This window comes from Manihot esculenta, chromosome 1 (genome assembly GCF_001659605.2).
Source record: "Manihot esculenta cultivar AM560-2 chromosome 1, M.esculenta_v8, whole genome shotgun sequence".
NCBI lineage: Eukaryota > Viridiplantae > Streptophyta > Magnoliopsida > Malpighiales > Euphorbiaceae > Manihot > Manihot esculenta.
In genome coordinates this window covers 28,618,964-28,634,544 of record NC_035161.2, presented here as the reverse complement: position 1 = coordinate 28,634,544, position 15,581 = coordinate 28,618,964, and the positions used below count along the sequence as shown (strand labels likewise).

General features: G+C 33.8%; 2 protein-coding genes across 2 annotated transcripts; both read left to right on the top strand.

Annotated features, from left to right (window-relative positions):
- The first annotated feature begins 233 nt into the window (after nucleotides 1-233).
- On the top strand, nucleotides 234-2,777 carry LOC110622008 (alcohol dehydrogenase). The gene is made up of 10 exons (XM_021766346.2): nucleotides 234-499; nucleotides 624-760; nucleotides 852-898; nucleotides 1,001-1,326; nucleotides 1,431-1,513; nucleotides 1,599-1,674; nucleotides 1,774-1,835; nucleotides 2,000-2,095; nucleotides 2,172-2,333; nucleotides 2,448-2,777. Exons 1-10 carry the CDS (start codon nucleotides 463-465, stop codon nucleotides 2,562-2,564), a joined length of 1,143 nt encoding a protein of 380 aa, XP_021622038.1. The 5' UTR covers nucleotides 234-462; the 3' UTR covers nucleotides 2,565-2,777.
- Nucleotides 2,778-2,929: 152 nt separating this feature from the next.
- On the top strand, nucleotides 2,930-4,414 carry LOC110622018. Its single transcript, XM_021766356.2, has 2 exons — nucleotides 2,930-3,727; nucleotides 3,825-4,414. Exons 1-2 carry the CDS (start codon nucleotides 3,114-3,116, stop codon nucleotides 4,051-4,053), a joined length of 843 nt encoding a protein of 280 aa, XP_021622048.1. The 5' UTR covers nucleotides 2,930-3,113; the 3' UTR covers nucleotides 4,054-4,414.
- The last annotated feature ends 11,167 nt before the right edge of the window (nucleotides 4,415-15,581 follow it).

Here is a 15,581-nt window from a genome sequence, read left to right as displayed (position 1 = left end):
AGAGAAAAATCTAAAACTGTGAAGTTTGAATATTACATTTATGTATAATTGGATCCGATGGAAATTATTGATTGTTATTGGACGGAGAGCTTTGCCACCTAAAATTTATTATTATTATTTTAGTAGAAAAAATGATAATTTAATCCAACTTTGCTAATTCCACAGCAAAACCACCTTCTAAACTCCGTGAGCAGTTCTGGTTTTGTATCCGCCTACTGTTATTTTCCTTCCTGAAGTCTTAACTAATAAGCCAACTATGCAAATGTTTCTTTCAACCAAGCATCTTGTTTAATTTCCTTTGCTATAAATTCCAGCTCGTGTCTCTCCTATTTCCCACCAAGAGCTTCGCTCAAAAACTCACAAACAAGTTCTAAAAATTCTTTTCCAAAGCGTATATCCTTTTTCTGTCTATAAACATCAAATTCTTGTCCTGTTTTTGGGTTGTCAAAGGATAGTAAAAATATGGCAAGCACTGCTGGTCAGGTGATACGTTGCAAAGGTATGCAGGAATCGTCTATTTCTCTGTTGTGGGTTTTGAACTTTGATCATAAGCTCTTTGATCACAGATAATGGGAACATGTCAAAAGTAGTGTGTTGTTGATTTTCTTCTTATTTTATTGTAGCTGCTGTGGCATGGGAGGCTGGGAAGCCACTGGTGATTGAAGAAGTGGAGGTGGCACCTCCACAGGCCAATGAAGTTCGTCTGAAGATTCTCTTCACTTCTCTATGCCATACTGATGTTTACTTCTGGGAAGCCAAGGTAATTTAATTAGCCACATTGTTATTAGCATCTGCTTTCTTTGATACACATAAATATATAGTTAATAAACTGAAGATCTTCTGTGTTTCAGGGACAGAATCCTTTATTCCCCAGAATTTATGGTCATGAGGCAGGAGGGTAAGTTAATATCTGCCCTGTTGATCCATCTGAAAATTCCTAGTCTTTTGCAAGATTTACTTATATTCACCCTTGTTTTTTGCAAAATTTTTGGTGGATTAGGATTGTGGAGAGTGTTGGTGAGGGTGTGACAGATCTGAAACCAGGAGACCATGTTCTGCCTGTGTTCACAGGGGAATGCAAGGAATGTGCTCACTGTAAATCCGAAGAGAGCAACATGTGTAGCCTCCTCAGGATAAACACAGATAGAGGAGTGATGCTTAATGATGGAAAATCAAGATTCTCAATCAATGGCAAGCCCATTTATCATTTCGTTGGGACCTCAACCTTTAGTGAGTATACTGTTGTTCACGTTGGCTGTCTTGCCAAGATCAACCCCTTGGCTCCTCTTGACAAAGTCTGTGTTCTTAGTTGTGGGATCTCCACAGGTACAGAACTTTAAAATAAATAAATAAAAATACAACCCACTTTTGACTTCTTCAAGTGCTTTTATTGTACATTGGAGAATTAAATTTTTTGGGTATTTTGTCAGGTCTTGGTGCTACTCTCAACGTTGCAAAGCCCCCAAAGGACTCATCCGTGGCTGTATTTGGACTGGGTGCTGTAGGCCTTGCTGTGAGCATCTTTTGTGCAAATTCATTTTGCCATTTTCCTTTTTTCTTCATTAGTATCAAGCTTGATTCTCTTTCAATTTGATCAGGCTGCTGAAGGGGCTAGAATGGCTGGGGCTTCAAGGATTATTGGTGTTGATTTGAACTCTGGAAGATTTGAAGAAGGTGAACCGTCAGTTTCTTCAACAATATATTCTGCAACTGATAACTTCATTTAGCATCTCTTACTTATCTCACTGAGTTTTCCTGTTTGTTTGTGAACAGCAAAGAAGTTTGGAGTGAATGAGTTTGTGAACCCAAAGGACCACAAGAAGCCAGTTCATGAGGTTTGCCCCTAGAACTTCTCTGAAATCATATTGGCAGTTTGGGAAAAATCCTTGATTTGCAACTTATTTAAGAAAAAAAAAACTACAACAGAAATGCCGAAGAGACTTTTATTTTTGCCATTGCATTGAATGATGTCCTTAAGAGTCTGCTTATTGATTGCTAGGTGATTGCCGAGATGACTGATGGAGGAGTAGACAGAAGTGTTGAATGTACAGGAAACGTTGATGCAATGATCTCTGCATTTGAATGCGTCCATGATGTATGTATTCAAACTCTTGCTTTATCAATACATTCCAATTTTAATGAGCTAATAAACTCAAAATTGTTGTTATTAGGGTTGGGGTGTTGCAGTCCTCGTAGGGGTGCCCCATAAAGATGCTGTCTTCAAGACTCACCCAGTGAATCTCCTAAATGAAAGGACTCTCAAGGGTACCTTCTTCGGAAACTACAAGCCTCGCACCGACCTCCCTTCAGTTGTGGAGAAATACATGAACAAGGTAGGCTAGCTAGCCAGTTCACCATTCACTTGCACAAATTTTTTAGCATTGAAGATAATTAAATAACAACAATAACCTTGCACTAATTGATTTCTTGTTTAATGTTACCTGCAGGAACTTGAATTGGAAAAGTTCATCACCCATTCAGTACCATTTTCTGAGATCAACAAGGCCTTTGAGTACATGCTTAAAGGGGAAAGCCTTCGATGCATTATCCGCATGGAGGAATAGAACTGCTGATGTTTGTGGTGAAGCAATAAATGATTGAAGTTGTTCCGATGACTGAAAATACCTTGAAAATATGGTTTCTACTATAATTTCTCCTAATGTAACTCACCAGTTTTACAGTGTTCTGTTTCCCTCAATACATCATCTTCCTGTGTGTACAATAAAGTTCTTTCTATACATAATGAACAAGCATTTATAAGTTTTTTGGTTTTAGAATTTGATGGCTTTATTCAAGGCTTGAGTTTCATTTTTAATATGCAAGTCTGCAAATTTTTGTTATTCGAGGCTTATTTTCATTAACCCTTCAGTTTCTTCTTCAATTTTCTTCACCAGTATTGGTATGTGGGAAATTAAAGTTCAAACTTAGCACAATACTTGACCAACAGCTACTACGTTTTCCAACATTATTTTCCACTTTCCCATCAAATTCTTTAAAAACACAATTCCCCAAGAGTCTCTTCTCTTCGTTTGCTATAAATAACCCAGTTCTCAACACTCTTAATCCCAGCCCTGTCACCAAATATCAAGTTAAATTTCCTTCATACAACAACCATGGCTAGAGTAGACTGCAGCCTTGTTGATCTGCTACTGTTCTATACACAAGAGAGAGTCATTTTCAACAGGATGGTATGTTCAATGGGCAAAAGTTCCAAGCAAGTGAAGAAAGTGATTGCTTTTTGGCTGGTACTTGAGGAAATTGGTTACCATGATCTAATTCGTGCAATAAATTGCTTGGACAACACCGCCATTGAAGCCTTGCATCATGAAGCATTGCAATGTTTAGAGTGCATACAACCAAACTTTGTTACATCAGTCCAAGCTCAAGAGCTTTTAGGCCTCTTTGATGAGCCTATGAGGAGGAGATTCCTCTACTGTAACCGTGATTTTATCTACAGGAGATACGAACACGTAATGGAAACTGTTTGTGACAAAATATTTGGTGAGAACAAAGCTGTAGAAGCAGAGGAGTCAGGTTTCAGTCAAATTTCCGAGCCCCCAGGAAAATGTTTCTATGAACAGGGCCTCGCAGCAAGTCAATCCAGCTTGCATCCTGACGCCATTGAATTCAATCCTGCACAAACTCCAGAGGAATCCAGGACAATGTTCCTGACATTTTCAATGGGTCATCCTCTAAGCCGTGAGGAAATCATTAGATTCTTTACCAAGTAAGGAATTACTGTCACCTTCCTTCTCACTGGAATCATCTCTTTAAATCCTGAGCAAGTTCTGATTTTGTTTTTTTGTTGCAAAAATTATCATCAGGAAATGGGGAGAAGTGGTGAAGGATGTATATATTGAACGAACTGAAGCAGGACAGGATCCACAGTTTGGACGGATGGTATTGAAAAATACGTGGGTAATAGCAAGGATATTAAATGGAGAAGCAAAAGCAAAATTCTTGGTGAATGGTAAGCATCTGTGGGCTCGTATTTATGTACCTCGCCGTAGAGGAATTGTTGAAAAGCCTCCCAGACCCAGTACTAAACATTGAAAATTTGATGCGTGAATGTCAGAATTTGGAGAAATGTTAAGGTTAGATGGTTCCATTAAAGATGACAAAAACTTGCAAGCTCAGGCCCAACAACATAACATCTTAGAAAATAAATGGGCCTCTCATTTAAAATAAAAGATATAGAACATAGCTGAATCCGAAAAGCTCATGATAAGACTCGATGGAGCAGAAACTCTGGAACCGTACATCTTCTCCTAAGAACACCAGCACCCCTAGAAAACGCTATACACAGTGAGGAGTCTCCACAACTGAAGCTGAAAATCTCATATTGAAGAGCAAGAGAAGCAACTTAAAACAAAGGCCAGATTTATACCAAAATTATATGTTAAACTAATCGTTGCCCGCATTTTTTATATTATTATTGTATTAAATAATATAAAGTTATTTAGTTATATTATATTATTTTATAAAATAATATTTATTTTTGTATGAATTTACTCTTGGAGAAAGCAAAAAAAAAAAAAATTCTAAATTTTAAACCAACTTTATATTAAGATTTCAAATTCGAAACAGCTGATTAATAGAGAATGAATCATAGCATTTTATTTTATCTTTAATTTAAAATAATACAAATTATATATATATATTTCACACAATATAACATATCACTTGCAAACAAACAAGATAATTATGAAAGGGTTACAAACATCCAACAATTAAATTATTAAACTTAAATTATTATTAATTTATTATATTAATAATTATTGTAATTTCTTCATTTTCTATGTTCGTATATCTATATTATATATAATCCATTAATCGCGATCTTCATTCTATGGGAAAACACCTACTGCAAAGGCCATGATGATCACGTAAAATCCAGCCAATCCTTGAAGAAGCAGAATCGAGATCAAAAGCTGCATCCATGTTTAACTTAAAAACACCTACTGCTGGAGGCTGCCATCGAACTGCCTGCACCTCCTGTCCTTTCCGACCAACACCATCAACCAACAGTTGAGCTGAAAGCCATTCCTGTAATCCACGCCAAGCACGGGAAATAAGCCTAGTAGGCCGTGACTGTTTCAAACTCCAAATCACCTCATTACGATGAAACCACAGCTCCCACATGATATAAAAAGCCAACCCCCATTTATCTTTATCAACACTAACTTTAAGCCAAAAAAAAACCATTCTGCCATGGAATTAAAAGTACTACACCAACCATAATCACTACAAAACCAAACATCTCTAGCGAAAGTACACTGATAAAGTGCATGGAATACAGTTTCTTCTTCAAAATGACAAATCGGACACTGACATGAAACATTAACTCCTCGCCGCTGCAAATTCATTAACACTGGCAAATGATTAGAAGAAGCTCACCAAGTCAGATTAGAGATTTTTTTGGGAACCACTTTTCACAAAAACTTTCACAGGGCTGCATCCATCAAAACAGGCCCATACAACGCTGAAAGCAACACCTTGTACCCACTCTTAACATCGTATAAACCTTTAGAATCATTAATCCAACACCACCCATCAGGTTTGTGAATACTAGTAATTGGAATCTTCAATACCTCCAAAACTTAACTAGGAGCCAATAAACTAGTGAGAGCTTCCTAATCCCAAGACAAACCATCCAAAGATCTCAAATCATCCGCCTGAATATCCTCAATCCCAGAAGTATTTGAGAAAGAAATTACATAGCCAGGAAGACCAGGGACCCAAGGATCAGAAAAAACACAAGTATCTCTCCCTGAACCAATCCTCCTAATACAACCTTAATGAAGGAGAACTTGAGAGGCTCTAATGCTCGTCCAAATGAAACTTGGATTAGACCCAGGCTTAGCATTAAGAAAATCTGTGTTCTTAAAATATCTAGCCTTATAAACCTTATACACTAAAGCATTAGGGTTCGTCATAAATCTCCACCCTTGTTTAGCAAGAAGGCAACATTAAAATCCCTCAATCTACGAAAACCCAGACCTCCTTCCTCCTTACTTCTAGCTAGACGATGCCATGCTGCCCAATGAATCCCACTATCATTAGAAGATCTCCATGAAAACCCATTTAGGGCCTTCTCAATATTGTCCACAATACCAAGAGGAAGTAAAAACACTGGCATTAGGTAATTGGGGACTGCTTGAGCTACAATTTTGATTAAAATCTCCTTGCCAGCACGATTAAGAAAGCGTTTCTTCCACCCCTGAATGCGCTTCAGCACCTTATCGACAACATAATTTAACACATCCTTATTATTTTTTCCAACAATTGTGGGGAGCCCCAAATACTTAGAAAAACCATCCACCTGCTTGACTTGAAGCTCTGCTACAACAACTTCTTGAATGGACACATGGGTATTGCTGGTGAAGAAAATCTCTGATTTATTAAAGTTAACTATCTGACTTGACGCTTGTTGATACAAATTCAAACAGTGCTTCACTATACAAGCATCATCAACTGTTGCTCTAAAGAAATAAAATGTGTCATCTGTGAAAAAGAGATGAGAGATATATGGAGCACCTGAAGCCACCCTAACACCATTCAGCTGCCCATTATTTTGGAAAAAAGAGAGCAAGGATGATAAAGTCTCAGCACAAATTATGAACAAGTAGGGTGAAAGAGGATCACCTTGGTGCAAGCCTCTAGAAGGAAGAACGGGCCCAAACGTCTCACCATGAACAAAATTATAAGAAACTGAAGAAACAACCCACATAATTTTATCAACTCATGATGCACAATAACTGAGCTTCAGCACCATACACTCTAAAAATAACCACTCCATGCGGTCATAGACTTTACTCATCTCTGTTTTAAAGCCACAAAAGCATCCTTCCCTCTAGCGCTTCCTTTGAGCCAATGCATAGTTTCAAATGCCACCATAACATTATCTGTAATAAAACATCCCGAAACAAAGGCACTTTAGGTCTCAGCAATAACATTATGCAAAGTACACTTCATACAGTTAGCAAGCGCTTTACAGACAATTTTATCAATAACATTACAAAGAGAAATCAGCCTCAAATCTGAAACTAACTCAGGATTTTTCTTTTTAGGAATAAGGACAATATTAATAGCATTACCTCCTGGAAGAGCAATATTAGAATTCAACGAGGACAAACAAGCAGCAGACACATCTCCACCAACAACATCCCAGAATTTGTGATAAAATGTAGGATTAAATCCATCCAGACCAGGCGCCTTGTCAGGGTGCATGTCAAACAAAGCTATCTCAACCTCTTCGGCGGAAAATGGCCTCGACAAGAAATCATTCTGATCATCTGTTACTTTTCGATCCACACAATCAATAACCGACTCAAACTCCCCTTGGTTCGATAAAAAAAGCTTTTCAAAATAATCACAGATTAAATTGGCAAGACCAAAATCCCAAGAATGCCATCTGCCAGTATCATCTTTCAATTGGTGAAAATTATTTTTCTTTTGATGAGTCGAAGCCATAACATGAAACTTGAGAGAGTTCTGATCACCAAACTAAAGCCAATGTTGTTTAGCTCTCTGACACCAATACATATCCTGCTGAAGAAGAACCGCCTGGTAAGCTGCTAAAGCAGTTCGGTACAAAGGAACAGAAGTTGCATCTGTCTGAAATTTATACCTGGCCATCTGATCTTTACTAAGCTTAAGCTTCTCCTTAAATTCTGCTCTCTTCTTCTTTTCCCAATCATACAGTCGACCAGTACAAATAGAGATTTGTTCCGAGACCTTCCTGCCAGGATTGCGAGACTACTTCAGAAAGGGAATCTTCTTTGAGCCAAGCATCCTCAAAGCGAAAGGGCCGAGCAACATATTTAGTAACTGTAACCCCCAAAACCAAAAATAAAGCAACATGATCACTGTGAGCAGTTTCAATATTATGCACCCTTGCATTTTCAAAACTTTGAAACCACGAAAAATTGGCCAAAGCCCTATCCAAAGGCTCATAAACCCATTCCTCCGTATCTCGACTTCTTTTCCATGTAAAACGATTTCCAACATAATCCACAATCCTCCAGAGTCTGCCGAAAACTATCAATCAAGTATTTTGGTTGAGCACTACGACCCCTTTTATCACCATAATATAACATATCATTAAAATCTCCAGCTATTACCCACGATAAAGAGGAGCGATGTCTCAACCCATTCATAATATTCCAAGACTACCATCTCCGATGACATTCAGGAAGCCCATAGAAACCAATGAGACGAAATTTAGGAATACCTTTTACCTCTACAGCAACATCAATATAATTAGGTTCATACCCAATTAATGAACACATAGGCCTTTCTCTCAAGAACAACACAAGGCCCCCACTTAAACCTCTAGGTCGAACAACAAACATCCCTTTAAATTGCAATTGTCTTCTATCTTTGTCAACACAACCCCATTGGACCTTAGTTTCCGTAAGGAAAACTAGGTTGGGTCGCTTAATAGACACTAAGTCTTTCAATTCTCAAACTGTTGGTGGGTTTCCAAGCCCCCTACAGTTCCAAAATAAACAACTCATTGGGCCGGGCAGGCTTGGACACCAGGACCCGCCTCCATAGCGTTTTTTGGGTTCGCTATTTCCTCAAGTAAATTATCATCCTCCTCCGCCATGCTTACATCAGCAGCCACCCCCGTACCCTGCTCTACCAACCGCCTACATTTTGAATCCCCAATATCAAGGCCCACAAGGGATGGCAACGGGTAGGGTACCCGCGAAATTGGGAGTATCCAAATTCTAACCCGATTATATATAAAATTTTCAAACATGTCCCAAACCCGTTTAGTGTTTTAATTTTACTATCCGTACCCGTTTCAAATCCGTTTAGCAATACCCGCACACTACTCGAATCCGACCGAACCCGATTTTTATAATTCAATTCAATAATAAAAAATTAAAAATTTATATATTATAATCCAAATAACAAGCTCCCTATTTTTATAATTCAATTCAATGATAAAAAATTAAAGATTCACATATTATAACCCAAATAACAAGTTTGAATTAGGAAATTTAAATATACTAAAAGTAAATAAATATATTACAAATTTATCATAACACAACCATTAATCAATTATCTATCCAACATAATATTTTGAACAAATGAAATGTTCCAAAAGTTCATTAAACTACATTGATTGAACATAAAATATATTTAATTGGTCATTTCAATCTCCAACATCAAATTGTGCTTGAAAAGCTTCAAAAAAACAAATACAGAAAAATTAGAATACCACAGTTGCAAAATAATACACATTATCATAAAAAATAATGAAATAAAAAAGAAATAAAAATCAAACTTACATATTAAAATTGTGAAATGCATGATTTAATTCACATCATCCTCAGCATCCTATAAACAAGATTTACTCTCATTTGAACAACCAGCTACATAGTAATATAGAAAAAATTATTAACATTTATTAGTTTTACATTAAAATAAAATAAAATAAAAATAAAAATAAGAGTTTATTGTTGTAATTACCTTCAATTTCTGAAGCGGCTGGCAATGAATGAGAGGGATTGATTAGTGTAGATGGCTTCAATTGAGAATGGGTGGAACTATTAGCGGGCTGAGTGGTTGAAGAAGGTTGAGAAACAGTAGTAGCTTTACAACTCGCTACATCTTTGGAACTATTAAACGTTGACATTTTAAATATCCTAAATATGAAGAACAATAACATGTATTAACAAACAATACATAACCATAAGAACAAATATAGTAACTTAATCAACATATAAATTTATTCAAATCAATACATAACCACAAACTAAAATAACCACTAAAGTTCACTTAGTTAACAATCAGATTAACAGTGATCAAATAGCAAATAATTAGATCATCAGATTAATAGTCCATAAATTCTAAAATTCTTTAATAGCAACTTTTAGTTCATAAATCAGATTAATAGTCCATAAATTCTAACAATCAACAGTAACCAAATAGCATATAGTTAGATTTTTTAACAATATCTAAATAATCAGATTAATAGTCTATAAATTTTAAAAATCTTTAATAGTAACTTTTAGTCCATAAATCAGATTAATAGTCCATAAATTCTAACAATCAACAGTAACCAAATAGTAAATAGTTAGATTTTTTAACAATATCTAAATAATCAGATTAATAGTCTATAAATTCTAAAAATCTTTAATAGCAACTTTTAGTCCATAAATCATATTAATAATCCATAAATTCTAACAATCAACAGTAACCAAATAGCAAATAGTTAGATTTTTTAACAATATCTAAATAATCAGGTTAATAGTCTATAAATTCTAAAAAATCTTTAATAGCAACTTTTAGTCCATAAATCAGATTAATAGTCCATAAATTCTAACAATCAACCGTAACCAAATAGCAAATAGTTAGATTTTTTAACAATATCTAAATAATCGGATTAATAGTCTATAAATTCTAAAAAACTATTTTTATGTATCTTTGATGTGTTTATGCAGTATAAAAAAATGAAGTTAACATAACCGAAGAGATTTCAGTAAAAGAAGATGTCACTGACGCCGATTGGGGAGAGGCACGGGTTGTCTCCAGTCGTCAGTGAAGTGGGGGAGAGAGGAACGAGTAGATGTCACTGACTTAGAAGAGAGAAGGAGATGTCGCCGATGCCAACCGGGGAGAGGGAAGAGTTGTCTCCGACTGGGAAGTGGGAGATGTCGCCACACTAGAGAGAGAGAATGAGATATCGCTGACTGGAAGTGGGGGAGGGAGGCGTTGACTGGGAAGTGGGAGATATCGCCGACTAGAGAGAGAGAAGGATATGTCACCGGTGCCGACTGAGCTGCCGGCAGTCGTCAGTGAAGTGGGGGAGAGGTGTCGATTGGAAATTATGGGAAGGGAAGGGGGGAGAGAGGCGCAAAGAGAAGGTCGAGTAAAATAAGAAAATGAATTAGGGATAAGGGAATTTAGGGTTAGTTTTGAAGTATAGCTAATCGGGTTCGGATAACGGGTATCCGATCACCTAACCCCGAACCCTACCCGAATCCGAGACGGGTAAAATTTTTCAAATCCGAATCCGCCCAAATCCGTTTTGTAAATACCCAAATCCGTCCTAATAGGGTTTGGACGGATCGGGTACCCGCGAAAATCCGCCCGCCTGCCATCCCTAGCCCACACTATCCTCTCCTAGCAATTGCACCATATTTGAAGATTCCTTCTCATGCACGTTACTAGAATTAAGCATATCCCCTTGATTACTGCTATTATTTCGGGCTAGATTAGTGGGATTCAAATTTGAATTAACTGGCCTAAGATTCTTTCGCATAACCTGATCATCTTCCATTGGAACTGGATCACCATCACCGGAACCCTGACTACCGGCATTCAATAGATCTGCTTCTGTGAGGAGCCATCTATCACCAGCATTTGAAGACTTCTTGCTTTCCGCCCGTAACTAGGGACCATCGGCAAACTGCTCTTTAGGAAAGTCTGGATAATCCAAAAGTTTTTCATAGAACTTGTCAGTATGACTTAAACAACCATAGAAGTAACAAAAAGTTGTTGAGTGTTCATACTTAAAGTTCACCTAGACCCACTCCCCTTTGGAATTCTTCATTTGAATCTTTCTTTTCAGTGGCTTTCGAACATCCAAAGTGGCTCGAACTCTCATGTACTCCTTCTAGATAAAAGTCTTATTCTTTTCATCAGTCTCTACATGCCCACCAAGAAACTGAACTAGTGACTGAAACGCTCTCTTCGTCTTACAACCCACTGGGAAGTCATGAAGTTGCACCCAAAAATCCACAGATACCAAAGGGACCTGTCGAGGATTAAGACCAGGAGAGACCTTCTGCAACATAATCAGTTGTTGCGAAAAAACTCCATGGGCCATCACGCAACTGTGGAAACCGTTAAAAATAAACCCACTAATGTTGGTAACAGTGTCAAATCCATAGGGATTTGGCAAATCAATAATAAAAGTAAAAATAAGGGATTATTTTTTATTACAATGAATTAAAATTAAAATTTAAATAGTACGAAAATCAAGATGAATAAATTAATAATAAAAAGACTTTAATTGAAATATAGAATTTATTTTCATTTAGAATTGATGATTAATACTTTGAATTTTTTATTTAGTTTAATAAATTAATTTAGACAGTGAAAAACGCTCCATAAAACTAAATTTCTTCTTAAGTTTAATTTAATGAATGTGCTTGAGATTTTTTACGAACCTAAATTATTCAAATTAATAATATATTATTCCGCGATTAAAAGTAACGGACCTTATTGATTCTAATAGTAAGGCAATAATAATATGAAGAACAAATTGCATAAATACTAAAAAAAAAAAAAAGAAGTTTAACAATAGAGTTTTAGATCTCCAAATTCATAACAAAACTAAAATTTCCCCCACATTTCAACTAGAAGAACATGTGTTTAGCTACTCATTATGGGCAAGAAATACATAAAGAATAAAGAAGGAAGAAAAGAAGAAGATGTGGTACGGCTGAAGCTCTCTGCCGAAAATTGGATGATTTGCTGCTGTTGTTTGCTGCTCTTTTTTAGGTGAGGGGAAACCCTAGATAAGTCCTTTGTGAGATATAATTATTCTTTAATTTGGATTTGAATTTTCTCTTTAATTGTGTTTCTTCATAATTAAACTTTCTTGAGGGAATGAATCCTTTTTGCAGAGTGTTTGATATGCTTCAGATGTGTCTTGATGTGTTTGAGATAGGATAGAACTTTTAAAAATCGAATTTTTGCAATTTTTGTATTTCTGCACTTTGTTAGTGACAGTTGATTTGGGCAGTGATTTAGGCAAATCGACTGCCCTAATCGCGAATCTATGATATCTTGTTTTTCTCTGTTCTGCGGTTATTGATTTGGGCAACGATTTGGGCAAATCGCTTGCCCCAATCGTTTCTGTGTTGTCTTGTCCTTCTTAGTTTTTGGGTTAATCGATTTAACATATCAAAACTTGAGTTTTGACTTCTTCTTCCATCAACTTGTGCAGCCTCCTTGATCATTCTTTGAGGTTGATTTGGTCAAATCATTTCGACCAAATCAACTTTTCAGCATTTTTTTAGACCATTTTTCATCGAGTTTTCATTTTTTATTTTTCATCATTTTCTGCAAAATATAATCAAAAAGTATAAAATTAGATAGAAAATGTATAGTTTAGTATCAATAATAATAGAAAAAATGCGCATAATTTACGTTCGATCAATCACTATCCTTTGGGTGCATAAACTGAACAACAAACGCATTATTTCCAAGGTCCTTCATCAACATATGTTTAGAGGTCGCGATACTTGAGCCATAGTGCTCTTAAAAGGCATAAAATTGTAAGGACGCTTAGTATATAATCGACCCATTATACATATATCTTCACCCACCAAAATCAACGTAACATCCAGCTGTTTAGATGTGGGAGACGTCCCACGTGCAATTCTAAAAGTTATTTGAGTCAGTTTTACTCGAATTGTTTTAATCTTCCTAATTGCATCATCATCAAAACCACCCACATCAATCTTTCCCTTCTCCTTGAGATTTAGGGCTCAATAGAAATCAGCTGCGAGTAAACTAGAAGATCCCTCGTCAAGAGAGACGTTTTTTTATAATCATATACTCTCAATACTCATCAACTTATTTTAAAGTTTAATTTTATATAAATATATAAATATATAATATTATTTTAATCATTACATTATACCAAAATTAATATTTTTTATCTTTAGGTTTTTCAAAAATAAATAATTCAACCTTTATATTTTAACTTTATTAAATCGAAAAGAAATATTGTATTAGCGAAAGAAGTCTTCAAATTTAATGAAGTTAAAATAGAGAATAAATTATTGAATGATATATCTTAAATATATAAAAGTCATTTTCCATTTAAAATAATAACAACATTAAAGTTATATAATTTTGGAGGCTCACCAATGCATAGGTGTTCATTTACTAGAAATATTTAAAAAAAAATCATACGTAAATAATTAATTACTATTAATTTCAAGATTTATTTAACGCGATGGTAAGATATATATATATCAATTTCGAGATTTTGAATTTGATTCGATATAAATTAAATTAGAGTTTTAAATTTAGAGAATAAAAAAAGAATTATTAGTTTTGTTGTATATAAATGATTCTGTATGTGCAAATGTGGGTGGTATATAAGTACTAAGCTATGGGAAGATTCTTCCGAAAGAGGAAAAAAAGTACGAGGAGATGTATGTGGTGTGTAAGCCAAGCCAAGCACTTTTATCTTCCTTATGGTTTTCTCTTTTATCTCTCGTACACGCACCCCATTTAAGTGATGTGAGATTTTGAAAGTGATTTTATAAATTTTATTAATATTATTAATTTTTTAATATATAAATTTATTAATATTTTTATTTTTTAACCGCATAACTAAAAAAATAAATTATTTTTGTAAAAATCATTTTCTAAAGTTATTTTTCATTAATTGTATCAAATGGACTTGTTAAAAAAAAGTTTATCAAATAAATAAGCTCTTTAATATTATATTTATCAATCGTGTCGGAATCCCTTTTAATTATTAGCGTAATTCTTTTAATTAATGGGCATAAATAAAAAAGATTTTTTTAAATTCGAATAATGGTAAAAAATATATACAATAGGCGTATGATTAAATGGTTGAATAAAGAAATTAATGATAATAGGCGTATGATTAAATGGTTGAATAAAGAAATTAATGATAATTTTTAAATTTGAAATACTCTATTTATTTTATAGAAAAATATTTTTTATATATTTTTTCATATTTAAATACTAAAAAAATTTTACTTTCAAAAAAAAACTTAAAAATTTTAATTAATATAAAATATTTTTTTCATAAAAAACTATTTTGAAAAAAATACTTCCTCTTGGAGTAATTTTTCACATCTAGACATATTTATAAAGACTTATATTTAATTTTATTTTTTAAATTAAAATTAAAAAATAAAAAATAAGTTATTTCATTAAAAAATATTTTTATAGGAAATATTTTATACTGAAAATATTTTTTAATACAAGTTATTTTCTATAAAATAAATGGAGATTAAATTTCTATTTGTTTTATAAAAAATATTTTTTGTATTTTTTGATATTTGAAACACTTAAAAGATTTAATTAATATAAAATATTTTTTAGTTAAACAAAAAATAAATCATTTTATGGTAAATAATTGAAAAAAAATTTTTTTGGACATTTTTATAAAAATTTTTATATATAAAATTTTTTAATAAATTTTATTTTTTAAATTAAAATTAAATCATAAAAAATAAATTATTTTATTGAAAATATTTTCTAAATGCAAATTATTTTTCTTGAAATAAATGGGTGCTAAATAATGATTATTTTCTTTAAAAATATTCAGCAATTTGTTACCTTTTCATTTTCATATATTAAAATAATAATTACTAGAAATCAGGCAATTCAAATAATAATTAAATATAATAAAGAAATTATTTCTATTTATATAGTTAAACATCTAAATCTCTATTTATTTTATAAAAATATTTTAAAAAAATATTTTATTTTGTACTGTTTGAAATATTTAAAAAATTTAGTTAATAAAAAATATTTTCCTAATTAAATGAAAAATTAATTTATTTTAA